The sequence below is a fragment of the Protomyctophum bolini genome, assembly GCF_963924005.1.
Source record: "Protomyctophum bolini genome assembly, chromosome: 3".
NCBI lineage: Eukaryota > Metazoa > Chordata > Actinopteri > Myctophiformes > Myctophidae > Protomyctophum > Protomyctophum bolini.
This window is the reverse complement of record NC_137864.1, coordinates 51,780,746-51,794,003: the sequence shown is the minus strand read 5'-3', so window position 1 is coordinate 51,794,003 and position 13,258 is coordinate 51,780,746. Positions and strand designations below refer to the sequence as shown.

General features: G+C 45.9%; 1 protein-coding gene across 1 annotated transcript in view; it reads left to right on the top strand.

The window, feature by feature from the left end:
* The window catches only part of nomo (nodal modulator), a 57,663-nt gene that overhangs the window by 30,898 nt on the left and 13,507 nt on the right, over window positions 1–13,258 (top strand). Inside the window, exons 20-23 of the mRNA XM_080759675.1 lie at window positions 2,041–2,123; window positions 4,049–4,208; window positions 5,404–5,530; window positions 9,411–9,524. Of these exons, the coding sequence (XP_080615801.1) occupies window positions 2,041–2,123; window positions 4,049–4,208; window positions 5,404–5,530; window positions 9,411–9,524 (484 nt within the window). The remainder of the gene's footprint in view (window positions 1–2,040; window positions 2,124–4,048; window positions 4,209–5,403; window positions 5,531–9,410; window positions 9,525–13,258) is intronic.

The window sequence follows — 13,258 nt, the reverse complement described above, 5'->3', positions numbered from 1 at the left end:
GTCTCCCCTTGTCCCCCATATATGGGGACTAGGTTGGTCTCCCCTTGTCCCCCATATATGGGGACTAGGTTGCTCTCCCCTTGTCCCCCATATATGGGGACTAGGTTGCTCTCCCCTTGTCCCCCATATATGGGGACTAGGTTGCTCTCCCCTTGTCCCCCATATATGGGGACTAGGTTGGTCTCCCCTTGTCCCCCATATATGGGGACTAGGTTGCTCTCCCCTTGTCCCCCATATATGGGGACTAGGTTGCTCTCCCCTTGTCCCCCATATATGGGGACTAGGTTGGTGGAGGGTGTGTAGAGCCCAGGATCACATTAGATGATTGACACAGGGGTGAAAAATGGGTTACAAAATCGTGGGATAAAAATATATATATTAGAAAAAAAATAGAAACACGGTAGAGCCGATGTTTCCTGTCCCAGAGGAGGATGTAAACATCGTAACCCAGATGGTGACAGATGGTCGTTGCTGACCTGTGGTCACCTCTGCATGTGTTAGATCATCAACCTGCCTGTTCTGTGTTCAGGGCTGGAGAGAAGATCACAGTGACGTTTTCATTAGTATTTAATCATCATACACCTGCTGTTTGTGTTTTATCATAAACCTGCTGTTTTGTTTGTTTGTTGTTAACCCATTTTGACCGGGCACCCATTTTGGTGTTAGCATCATGTTATGCTTTAGCTATTGAAAAATAGCAGATCTACAAGCTCGTAGCGCGCCACCGAGTGGCGCGCTACGAGCTTGTAGGTCTGCTATTTTTTGAAAAATCAAAGAACGACTGACATTTTTAGAATCTGATCTCAGGTCAGAATGGGTTAATCAGACCAGTGTGTGTCAAGTGGAAACCTCGTATGAATCTGATCTCAGGTCAGAATGGGTTAACGGTTTGACCGCTGATCGTGAAAATTACCTTTTTTTTCCCACTGGCCTTAACCCATTTAGTCCTGAGACCAAATGTCTTCTAAAATCATAAATCATGTTTCTATGTCAGTGGTTCTATGTCAGTGGTTCTATGTCAGTGGTTCATACATCATGGTTCTATGTCAGTGGTTCTATGTCAGTGGTTCTATGTCAGTGGTTCTATGTCAGTGGTTCATAAATCATGGTTCTATGTCAGTGTTTCTATGTCAGTGGTTCATAAATCATGTTTCTATGTCAGTGGTTCTATGTCAGTGGTTCATAAATCATGTTTCTATGTCAGTGGTTCTATGTCAGTGGTTCTATGTCAGTGGTTCTATGTCAGTGGTTTCTATGTCAGTGGTTCTATGTCAGTGGTTCTATGTCAGTGGTTCTATGTCAGTGGTTTCTATGTCAGTGGTTCTATGTCAGTGGTTCTATGTCAGTGGTTCTATGTCAGTGGTTCTATGTCAGTGGTTTCTATGTCAGTGGTTTCTATGTCAGTGGTTCTATGTCAGTGGTTCTATGTCAGTGGTTCTATGTCAAACTATTCTCAAACTATTTCATGAAAACGTTCGCTCTGAAAGAATATATATTCAAAGATTTGCGCCACATTTTCACATAAAAATTAAAAAAAAAAAAGCAGATCTACAAGCTTTCGAGCTTGTAGATCTGAGCTGCCATTTTTCAATAGCCAGAGTATAACATAATGCTTAAAAAAACACCAAAAGGGGTTCCCGCCCCGACTGGGTTAACCCATTCTGACCTGAGATCAGATTCATACGAGGTTTCCACTGGACACACACTGGTCTGATTAACCCATTCTGACCTGAGATCAGATTAAAAAAATGTCAGTCGCTCTTCGATTTTTCAAAAATAGCAGACCTACAAGCTCGTAGCGCGCCACTCGGTGGCGCGCTATGAGCTTGTAGATCTGCTATTTTTCAATAGCTAAAGCATAACATGATGCCAACACCAAAATGGGTTCCCGGTCAGAATGGGTTAAAATAGTGCCATCAGCGAAAAATATTCCAAAGTTCCCGTTAACAACAAAAGTGATGTTTCAGGGCTGGAGAGAAGGTCACAGTGATCCCATCCTCCAAGGAGCTTCTAAATGGGTTAACCTGCTGTCTGTTTCAGGGCTGGAGAGAAGATCACAGTGACCCCATCCTCCAAGGAGCTGCTCTTCTATCCTCCTGAGGTGGAAGCCACCATCTCTGGAGGTACGCAGTTCTTTATCGTATTGTCTCCACCAGGCTGAAGGCATGGGGAAAGAGTATGTTTTATTGTCTCCACCAGGCCGAAGGCACGGGGAAAGAGTATGTTTTACTGTCTCCACCAGGCCGAAGGCATGGGGAGAGAGTATGTTTTATTGTCTCCACCAGGCCGAAGGCACGGGGAGAGAGTATGTTTTATTGTCTCCACCATGCCGAAGGCACAGGGAGAGAGTATGTTTTACTGTCTCCACCAGGCTGAAAGCACGGGGAGAGAGTATGTTTTATTGTCTCCACCAGGCTGAAAGCACGGGGAGAGAGTGTGTTTTATTGTCTCCACCAGGCCGAAGGCATGGGGAGAGAGTATGTTTTATTGTCTCCACCAGGCCGAAGGCACGGGGAGAGAGTATGTTTTATTGTCTCCACCATGCCGAAGGCACAGGGAGAGAGTATGTTTTACTGTCTCCACCAGGCTGAAGGCACGGGGAGAGAGTATGTTTTATTGTCTCCACCAGGCCGAAGGCATGGGGAGAGAGTATGTTTTACTGTCTCCACCAGGCCGAAGGCACGGGGAGAGAGTATGTTTTATTGTCTCCACCAGGCCGAAGGCACGGGGAGAGAGTATGTTTTACTGTCTCCACCAGGCCGAAGGCACGGGGAGAGAGTGTGTTTTATTGTCTCCACCAGGCCGAAGGCACGGGGAGAGAGTATGTTTTACTGTCTCCACCAGGCCGAAGGCACGGGGAGAGAGTATGTTTTACTGTCTCCACCAGGCCGAAGGCACGGGGAGAGAGTATGTTTTATTGTCTCCACCAGGCCGAAGGCACGGGGAGAGAGTATGTTTTATTGTCTCCACCATGCCGAAGTCACGGGGAGAGAGTATGTTTTACTGTCTCCACCAGGCCGAAGGCACGGGGAGAGAGTATGTTTTATTGTCTCCACCAGGCCGAAGGCACGGGGAGAGAGTATGTTTTATTGTCTCCACCAGGCTGAAGGCATGGGGAGAGAGTATGTTTTATTGTCTCCACCAGGCCGAAGGTATGGGGAGAGAGTATGTTTTACTGTCTCCACCAGGCCGAAGGCACGGGGAGAGAGTATGTTTTATTGTCTCCACCAGGCCGAAGGCACGGGGAGAGAGTATGTTTATTGTCTCCACCATGCCGAAGGCACGGGGAGAGAGTATGTTTTATTGTCTCCACCAGGCCGAAGGCATGGGGAGAGAGTATGTTTTACTGTCTCCACCAGGCCGAAGGCACGGGGAGAGAGTATGTTTTATTGTCTCCACCAGGCCGAAGGCACGAGGAGAGAGTATGTTTTATTGTCTCCACCATGCCGAAGGCACGGGGAGAGAGTATGTTTTATTGTCTCCACCAGGCCGAAGGCACGGGGAGAGAGTATGTTTTATTGTCTCCACCAGGCCGAAGGCATGGGGAGAGAGTATGTTTTATTGTCTCCACCAGGCCGAAGGCACGGGGAGAGAGTATGTTTTATTGTTTATTATTATATACTTGTGTCATGTGCTCAAGACGGATCTGTCCCATATTTTATATTCCATCCTAATTGGCCAACATTGGCTTTCAAAGTTTGCAGGATTGGCCCCTTTTGGGCTGAGCCCTTTTTTCCCTCCTTGGAACATTCAATGGATTCTCTGTGGGCTGGTGTTTTCTGAATAATTATAGGCTCAGGAAAGTGCTGTGATTGGCTCCCTCACAAAAAAGACGTCTTGGGAACAAATTGGGTTTTAAGAGCGTCTGCAAAATGTGTAAACAGTGTAAACAGAAACGTGTTGTAGACTGTACCGTACCGTACCATAACGTAATGTACCGTACCGTAGCGTACGTGTGACGGTACCATGCTGTTGTACCGTACCGTACCGTACCGTACAGTACCGTAGCGTACCTGTGACGGTGCCATGCTGTCGTCCCTGTGCTCAGAGTCGTGTCCGGGCCGCCTGGTGGACATCGCAGGGAGAGCAGGTCTGTTCCTGGAGGGAAAGGTCTCTCCGGAGCTGCAAGGAGTGGAGATCGCCATCACGGAGAGGGGAGGGGCCGCAGCCTTCATCACCGTGGCAACCGATGACATGGGAGCATACAGGTACAGTTCACCAATCACATGGGAGCATACAGGTTACATAGTAATATGTAACCTGTATGCTACCATGTGATTGGTGGAGACAGTACTGTCTCCACCAATCACATGGGAGCATACAGGTACATGGTACTGTCTCCACCAATGACATGGGAGCATACAGGTTACATAGTACTGTCTCCACCAATCACATGGCAGCATACAGGTTACATAGTACTGTCTCCACCAATCACATGGCAGCATACAGGTTACATAGCGCTGTCTCCACCAATCACATGGCAGCATACAGGTTACATAGTACTGTCTCCACCAATGACATGGCAGCATACAGGTTACATGGTACTGTCTCCACCAATGACATGGGAGCATACAGGTTACATGGTACTGTCTCCACCAATGACATGGGAGCATACAGGTTACATAGTACTGTCTCCACCAATCACATGGGAGCATACAGGTTACATAGCACTGTCTCCACCAATCACAAGGCAGCATACAGGTTACATAGTACTGTCTCCACCAATCACATGGCAGCATACAGGTTACATATTACTGTCTCCACCAATGACATGGGAGCATCCTCTCCTCTCCTCAGTGTGGGGCCCCTGCACAGTGACAGACAGTACTGACCTCTCTCTCTCCTCTCCTCAGTGTGGGGCCCCTGCACAGCGACAGACAGTACTGACCTCTCTCTCTCCTCTCCTCAGTGTGGGGCCCCTGCACAGCGACAGACAGTACTGACCTCTCTCTCCTCTCCTCAGTGTGGGGCCCCTGCACAGCGACAGACAGTACTGACCTCTCTCTCTCCTCTCCTCAGTGTGGGCCCCCTGCACAGCTACAGACAGTACTGACCTCTCTCTCCTCTCCTCAGTGTGGGGCCCCTGCACAGCGACAGACAGTACTGACCTCTCTCTCTCCTCTCCTCAGTGTGGGGCCCCTGCACAGTGACAGACAGTACTGACCTCTCTCTCCTCTCCTCAGTGTGGGCCCCCTGCACAGCGACAGACAGTACTGACCTCTCTCTCCTCTCCTCAGTGTGGGGCCCCTGCACAGCGACAGACAGTACTGACCTCTCTCTCTCCTCTCCTCAGTGTGGGGCCCCTGCACAGCGACAGACAGTACTGACCTCTCTCTCTCCTCTCCTCAGTGTGGGGCCCCTGCACAGCGACAGACAGTACTGACCTCTCTCTCCTCTCCTCAGTGTGGGGCCCCTGCACAGCGACAGACAGTATGACATCAGTGCCAGCAAGGAGGGCTTCGTCCTCAGCCCCGTGGAGGGAACGCAGGGAGACTTCAAGGCCTTCGCTCTCGCTGGGGTCACCTTCAAGGTACCACGCACACACACACACACACACACCTGGCACAGACTGCACACACACACACACACACACACCTTGTACAGACTGCACACACACACACACGCTACACAACAACACGAGTACGGTGCGGCGGGGCGCGCGGCCATGCGAAAAGGCAGGAGAAATGTTTGATATAATGTAAAGCATTTTCCGGAGTCGTCGTCCCCCCCCCCCCCCCCCAGCCAAAAACGTTGAGAACCCCTGTTTTAAACGGAACCCGTTGCCCCCGCGTGGGCAATACAGTGGTGTGGGCATTAGCTTTGGATACCTGCCAAACTGGCTTTCTGAACATGGGGAAAAAAACACTGCGTTCTCTGGGATTGCTGCAGCATCAGTCCAGGGTGCCACTCATGTTATGTTATGTTAAAACGTGTGCCGTGCTAGCTGGGGGTTTTTAATGAGCTAAAATAAATGATTCAATGAAACGTGAAGCGTAACGACATGTGTCACAGCTTGAAGACAGTAAGTAGAGCTGCTCTAATCCATTGGACAGAATTCCTGTGCTTTTCTTCTTTTTTTTTTTTTTTATGAAAAAAAAAAAAGCTGTTGCCTGTCAGCGAGAGAAGCCTTGACCTGTGTGTGTGTGTGTGTGTGTGTGTGTGTGTGTGTGTGTGTGTGTGTGTGTGTGTGTGTGTGTGTGTGTGTGTGTGTGTGTGTGTGTGTGTGTGTGTGTGTGTGTGTGTGTGTGTGTGTGTGTGTGTGTGTGTGTGTGTGTGTGTGTTGCCTCTGGGTTTTCTATCGCTCTCCATTTTGATATCATTTGGCCCATCTGTCATCGGAGCCGGCAGTCTCACACCCCCGCCCCGGTCCTTAACCCATTCTGACCTGAGATCAGATTCATACGAGGTTTACCACTGGACACACACTGGGTCTGATTATAACCCATTCTGACCTGAGATCAGATTCATGCGAGGTTTACCACTGGACACACACTGGTCTGATTATAACCCATTCTGACCTGAGATCAGATTCATGCGAGGTTTCCGCTGGACACACACTGGGTCTGATTAACCCCATTCTGACCTGAGATCAGATTCATGCGAGGTTTCCGCTGGACACACACTGGGTCTGATTAACCCCATTCTGACCTGAGATCAGATTCTATAAAAATGTCAGTCGTTCTTCGATTTTTCAAAAACAGCAGACCTACAAGCTCGTAGCGCGCCACTCGGTGGGCTGACGCTGACGCTCAACCGTCCAGCGTCTTTAAAAAAAAAGCTTGATATTCCTCAGGCGTTTTGTCTCCCAGTTGAGATGATTCACTCTGCGTTGGTGGAGCTCTGTCTCCAGGACATGTTTGAAGGGTTCATGGTGGCCAGCAGGGCTGTCATGATTACACCTTTTAGTTTATTGTTTCAACGCATTAGTACGTCGCACATCAAAAAACATAGGATGTACTGTAGCCTCCCTACACTTTCCTCACTCTATTCCACCAGAATAATTAGGAAGGCAAATAAAATCATCGCAGACAACTCCCATCCTGCACATCACTGCATCCCATCCTGCACAATCTCCTCCCATCAGGCAGGAGATATAGAAGTATCCAGAGCTCAACATGTCGCTTCAGGGATAGCACTTACACCCCGTAGCCATTAGACATCTGAACTCATAATATATGCATTATAGCACTTTAAAAAACTGAATGTAATTTCCTATGCTGCTGGTTTTTGTATTGTACTGTCCTTCTTGTTTGTGTATCTATGGTTGTCTGTATATGTTGAGTATGAACCAAGACAAATTCCTATCAACTTGTTGACATGGCAAATAAATTATTGAATCTCTTGAATTTAGACCTGAGGACAGGATTCTACAAATGTCTTCTAAATCCTGACAGCTTTCTGAAAAACCCTATGTTTCTATGTCGGTCGTTCTCAAACACTTTCATGTCGAAGACCCAGACCCCCCCCCCCCCCCCCCCCCCAGAAGCAAAGATTTAAGTTAAACGTTCGCTCTGATAGAAAATTATGTTCAAATATTTGCGCCACATTTTCACGATAAAAAAATCTACAAGCTTGTAGATGAGCTATTTTTGCAATAGCTAAAGTATAACCTGTTGCTTAAAACACCAAAAGGGGTTCCCTTCCCACCCAGAATGGGTTAAGATTAGTTTTTTGGCTTTTCTGCCTTTATTGATAGTATCATAATAAAGTGCACAGGGCGGATATGACGAATAACTGAAATATACAAAGAAAATAAATTACTGACATTTGTATATATTTTTTACTTAAATAGTGGAAATCTACAAGCTTACAACACATCACAAAATCCCACATTGTAAGCTTGTAGATCTGCTATGTCTGCCTTTATAGTAAAAGAAAAAACAAGTGTGTGAAATAACGTTTTGTACATCGTTCACATAATTATGCCAGAATGATGTCATAACACAGCCTTTTAATAATTGTCTCTTCCGAGGTTCGTTACCCACGCCTACCCTTTCCCTTCTGTTATCGTAATTGTTATCGTTGCTAATTGTTCTGGTATGGAACAATTATGAAAGAACACTTTTTTGTTTTGTTTTTGTAATTAGTGACGACGCAAGCGTGTAAAAAGCTAGTCAGTCACGGCCGGGCGTGTGTTTTGAAACAAGCACGACGCGCGTGACAATTTCACGCGACCGCGCCCACGTAAATACGCTTGGCAATAGCAAATCTACAAGCTCACAGCGCCGTACTCGCTTAGGTTTAGGTTTATTTATTCAGCATGTAGTACAAAAAATAGACAATAACATATCAAAGAAACAAAAATACAATGCAAGGAAAGGAAGAAGCCAGAAGGCTTATATGGAATCCTTTCCTGTAGGAAGAGGTCATTAGTTTAAACAGATTAAAAGTTCATAAAGAACAATACATAAATCTACAAGTTGGCAAAGGGGGGGCAGCTGTGCAGTAAAGAAATAAAAACACAGACTGGACAAAAAACTGAAATAAACAATACAACAAACACACAAAGTAAATATAACGCATCAAAATAAAACATGTAATCTACAGAGAGGAAGAAATAAGATATTTCTTTAGAGGTTTTTTGAATATTGGCCTAAGGATAATGGAGGGTTTAATTGAAGCATCTATAGGGAGTTCCATAGATGAGGGCCTCTAAATGTGATGAAAGATTGATGTTTGGACGTGCGACAATAGGGTCATTCAAAATGATCTCTTTACCTTGTGAAAACGCTTAAAACGCCAAAAGGGGTTCTCCCATCCTGAATGGGTTAAATACTGCCTAATGTTAAACAATAGTTTAAAAATTCCCTACCACCATTCCATGTAGAATTCCTGAAATGAACTGACATCGTCAGACGTCCTCAGCTGTCTCTCCTCCGTCCCTGTCCGTCTTTTTATTACTATATTTTTTATCCCACGATTTTGTAACCCATTTTTCACCCCTGTGTCAATCATCTAATGTGATCCTGGGCTCTACACACCCTCCGCCAACCTAGTCCCCATATATGGGGGACAAGGGGAGAGCAACCTAGTCCCCATATATGGGGGACAAGAGGAGAGCAACCTAGTCCCCGTATATGGGGGACAAGGGGAGAGCAACGGACTTGAACTCATGCTTCCTTCATGCCTGAGTGTCCAAGTTGCTCCTTTACACCTGACAGGGGGGAGTTTCCCTGGTTGGACGTAGCGCGTGGAAGGAACACGTTATTCCAACCAGTTCCTTTCCCCTCCATCAGGCGCCCCGGCTGGCCAGGGGGAGGCAGTTTAGTGACCAGGATTACTGCATGTTTTTTGTGAGGGTACCTACCCTAGGGGACACCTGTCTGTCTTGTGTTCTGTATGAAATGACATCGTCAGACGTCCTCGGCTGTCTCTCATCCTCCGTCCTTGTCTGTCCTTGTCTTCTGCAGATCAGGTCCGAGGAAGGACACCCTCTGTCCGGCGTCCTCCTGTCCCTGAGCGGGGGACAGTTCCGCTCCAACCTGCAGACGCAAGAGACCGGCGTCCTCACCTTCAACAACCTGGTAGGAAGACGTCCATTATTATTACTGTCCACCCAGTGACTGTCCTCACCTTCAACAACCTGGTAGGAAGACGTCCATTATTACAGTGTCCCAGACTAGTGTCTGTCCCAGATGGATTCTCAAACCCGTTTAATTTCAAGGACCCTCAGTTTGACATGCATTATGGTCTACGGACCCTCCATTTAATGTCATTTCTTTCTCTGTGACCCCCAATTTATATTGTAAAATCAATGTTAATTTAGCTCTTGAGAGTGTACAAATGGAACCACATTTTGGTTCCATTTGTACACTCTCAGAGTTACAGACCCATAAGGGTCCATTTTGGTTCCTAATTATCATTTAGCTGGGGACCCCCTGGAACTCCCTCAAGGACCCCTGGGGGTCCCCGGACCCCACTTTGGGAAGCACTGGTTTTGGCTACTCTTCCTAGGACTGATATGAGTGCTGCCATAAAAGGGCTTACGTGCATATTTACTTGCGCAAGCAGAGCGCGCAAGTAATCATTTCGCTTGGTCTCTTCGAAGTGAAGCCAAGTTTTCTTCAAAGCACAGACTTACGGTTGAAAAAAACTTGGCTTCACTTTTTGGAACCAAGTAACCACAGTATACTGCTAATCAAATTACAACTACATACTCTGTATGTAGTTGTAATGTGATTTGTAATTTGTAAATCTGTGCCTGGTCTGCTGGGACCAGACTACACAGATGACCATATCTCTTACGTCATCACTGAGAGCTAGTTACAACATTACGTCATCGCTGAGAACTGGGACCAGTATGTAACTGGTCCCAGTTCTCAGCGATGACGTAATGTTGTAACTGGTCCCAGCAAACCAGGCACAGACTTACGGTTGAAAAAAACTTGGCTTCACTTTTTGGAACCAAGTAACCACAGTATACTGCTAATCAAATTACAACTACATACTCTGTATGTAGTTGTAATGTGATTTGTAATTTGTAAATCTGTGCCTGGTCTGCTGGGACCAGACTACACAGATGACCATATCTCTTACGTCATCACTGAGAGCTAGTCATACATATACACACCGTGTACTCTGGTCCCAGCTCTCAACGATGACGTAATGTGGTATCTGGTGGGACCAGATTACACAGATGACCATTTCTCTTACGTCATCACTGAGATACAAATCCAACTACAGATTTCGGAAGTATTTTAGATCATGTATATTTCAACAAATTTGAAAGTATTATTACAGAAATTGAAGTTAGAGACACATATTACTCTGATCATGATTTAGTATTAATATCACTATAGTACAAAATGAAATACATTTAAAACAATTTACAATAAGTAATAAAATAATGATACTGTATAATATATTTTAATTCAGTTTATATACCTTTTTTTTCATCACATATCAATGATTCATTTTTCTGTAAAAAAGTAGTTAGGTAGCAAATAGTTACACGTAATGATTATACATTTCAAATGTTCCTTCACAGAGATACTGAGATGTGATAGTTTCAAGCGGTCGAAAGTACTTGCGCGCTCTGCTTGCGCACTAGTAGGCCATTTATGGCCTACTAGTGTGCAACAAGCAAGTATGCACTTGGCAGAGTGCAGTTCTAGTTAGTTATTATTACTTAGAGATACGTTACATCTAATCTGTGTGGTGCAACGGCTTACATTTTAGTAATGCGCACATCTTGACGTAAGAGCCATTTATGCTCCAAGTTTGAACTTACGTTCTGGTGGGCGGCTGTGGCTCAGGAGGTAGAGCAGGTCGTCCAATGGTCCATGGGTCGGCGGTTCGAATCCCGGCTCCTCCTCCTCCTCCTCCTGTCTACATGTGGAAGTGTCCTTGAGCAAAGACACTGAACCCCACATTGCTCCCGATGTGCTGGTTGGTGCCTTGCATGGCTTCCGCCGCAATCTGTGTATGAATGGGTGAATGTAACGCACAATTTTAACCCTCTGTGTTCCAGAGTCCTGGTCAGTTCTATTTTAACCCTCTGTGTTCCAGAGTCCTGGTCAGTTACTATTTTAACCCTCTGTGTTCCAGAGTCCTGGTCAGTTACTATTTTAACCCTCTGTGTTCCAGAGTCCTGGTCAGTTCTATTTTAACCCTCTGTGTTCCAGAGTCCTGGTCAGTTCTATTTTAACCCTCTGTGTTCCAGAGTCCTGGTCAGTTACTATTTTAACCCTCTGTGTTCCAGAGTCCTGGTCAGTTCTATTTTAACCCTCTGTGTTCCAGAGTCCTGGTCAGTTACTATTTTAACCCTCTGTGTTCCAGAGTCCTGGTCAGTACTATTTTAACCCTCTGTGTTCCAGAGTCCTGGTCAGTTCTATTTTAACCCTCTGTGTTCCAGAGTCCTGGTCAGTTACTATTTTAACCTTCTGTGTTCCAGAGTCCTGGTCAGTTACTATTTTAACCCCCTGTGTTCCAGAGTCCTGGTCAGTTCTATTTTAACCCTCTGTGTTCCAGAGTCCTGGTCAGTACTATTTTAACCCTCTGTGTTCCAGAGTCCTGGTCAGTTACTATTTTAACCCTCTGTGTTCCAGAGTCCTGGTCAGATCTATTTTAACCCTCTGTGTTCCAGAGTCCTGGTCAGTTACTATTTTAACCCTCTGTGTTCCAGAGTCCTGGTCAGTTACTATTTTAACCCTCTGTGTTCCAGAGTCCTGGTCAGTTACTATTTTAACCCTCTGTGTTCCAGAGTCCTGGTCAGTGTTCTATTTTAACCCTCTGTGTTCCAGAGTCCTGGTCAGTTCTATTTTAACCCTCTGTGTTCCAGAGTCCTGGTCAGTTACTATTTTAACCCTCTGTGTTCCAGAGTCCTGGTCAGTTACTATTTTAACCCTCTGTGTTCCAGAGTCCTGGTCAGTTCTATTTTAACCCTCTGTGTTCCAGAGTCCTGGTCAGTGTTCTATTTTAACCCTCTGTGTTCCAGAGTCCTGGTCAGTTACTATTTTAACCCTCTGTGTTCCAGAGTCCTGGTCAGTTACTATTTTAACCCTCTGTGTTCCAGAGTCCTGGTCAGTTACTATTTTAACCCTCTGTGTTCCAGAGTCCTGGTCAGTTACTATTTTAACCCCCTGTGTTCCAGAGTCCTGGTCAGTTACTATTTTAACCCTCTGTGTTCCAGAGTCCTGGTCAGTTTCTATTTTAACCCCCTGTGTTCCAGAGTCCTGGTCAGTTACTATTTTAACCCTCTGTGTTCCAGAGTCCTGGTCAGTTACTATTTTAACCCTGTGTGTTCCAGAGTCCTGGTCAGTTCTATTTTAACCCTCTGTGTTCCAGAGTCCTGGTCAGTTACTATTTTAACCCTCTGTGTTCCAGAGTCCTGGTCAGTTACTATTTTAACCCTCTGTGTTCCAGAGTCCTGGTCAGTTTCTATTTTAACCCCCTGTGTTCCAGAGTCCTGGTCAGTTCTATTTTAACCCCCTGTGTTCCAGAGTCCTGGTCAGTTACTATTTTAACCCTCTGTGTTCCAGAGTCCTGGTCAGTTCTATTTTAACCCTCTGTGTTCCAGAGTCCTGGTCAGTTACTATTTTAACCCTCTGTGTTCCAGAGTCCTGGTCAGTTACTATTTTAACCCTCTGTGTTCCAGAGTCCTGGTCAGTTACTATTTTAACCCTCTGTGTTCCAGAGTCCTGGTCAGTTCTATTTTAACCCTCTGTGTTCCAGAGTCCTGGTCAGTTCTATTTTAACCCTCTGTGTTCCAGAGTCCTGGTCAGTTACTATTTTAACCCTGTGTGTTCCAGAGTCCTGG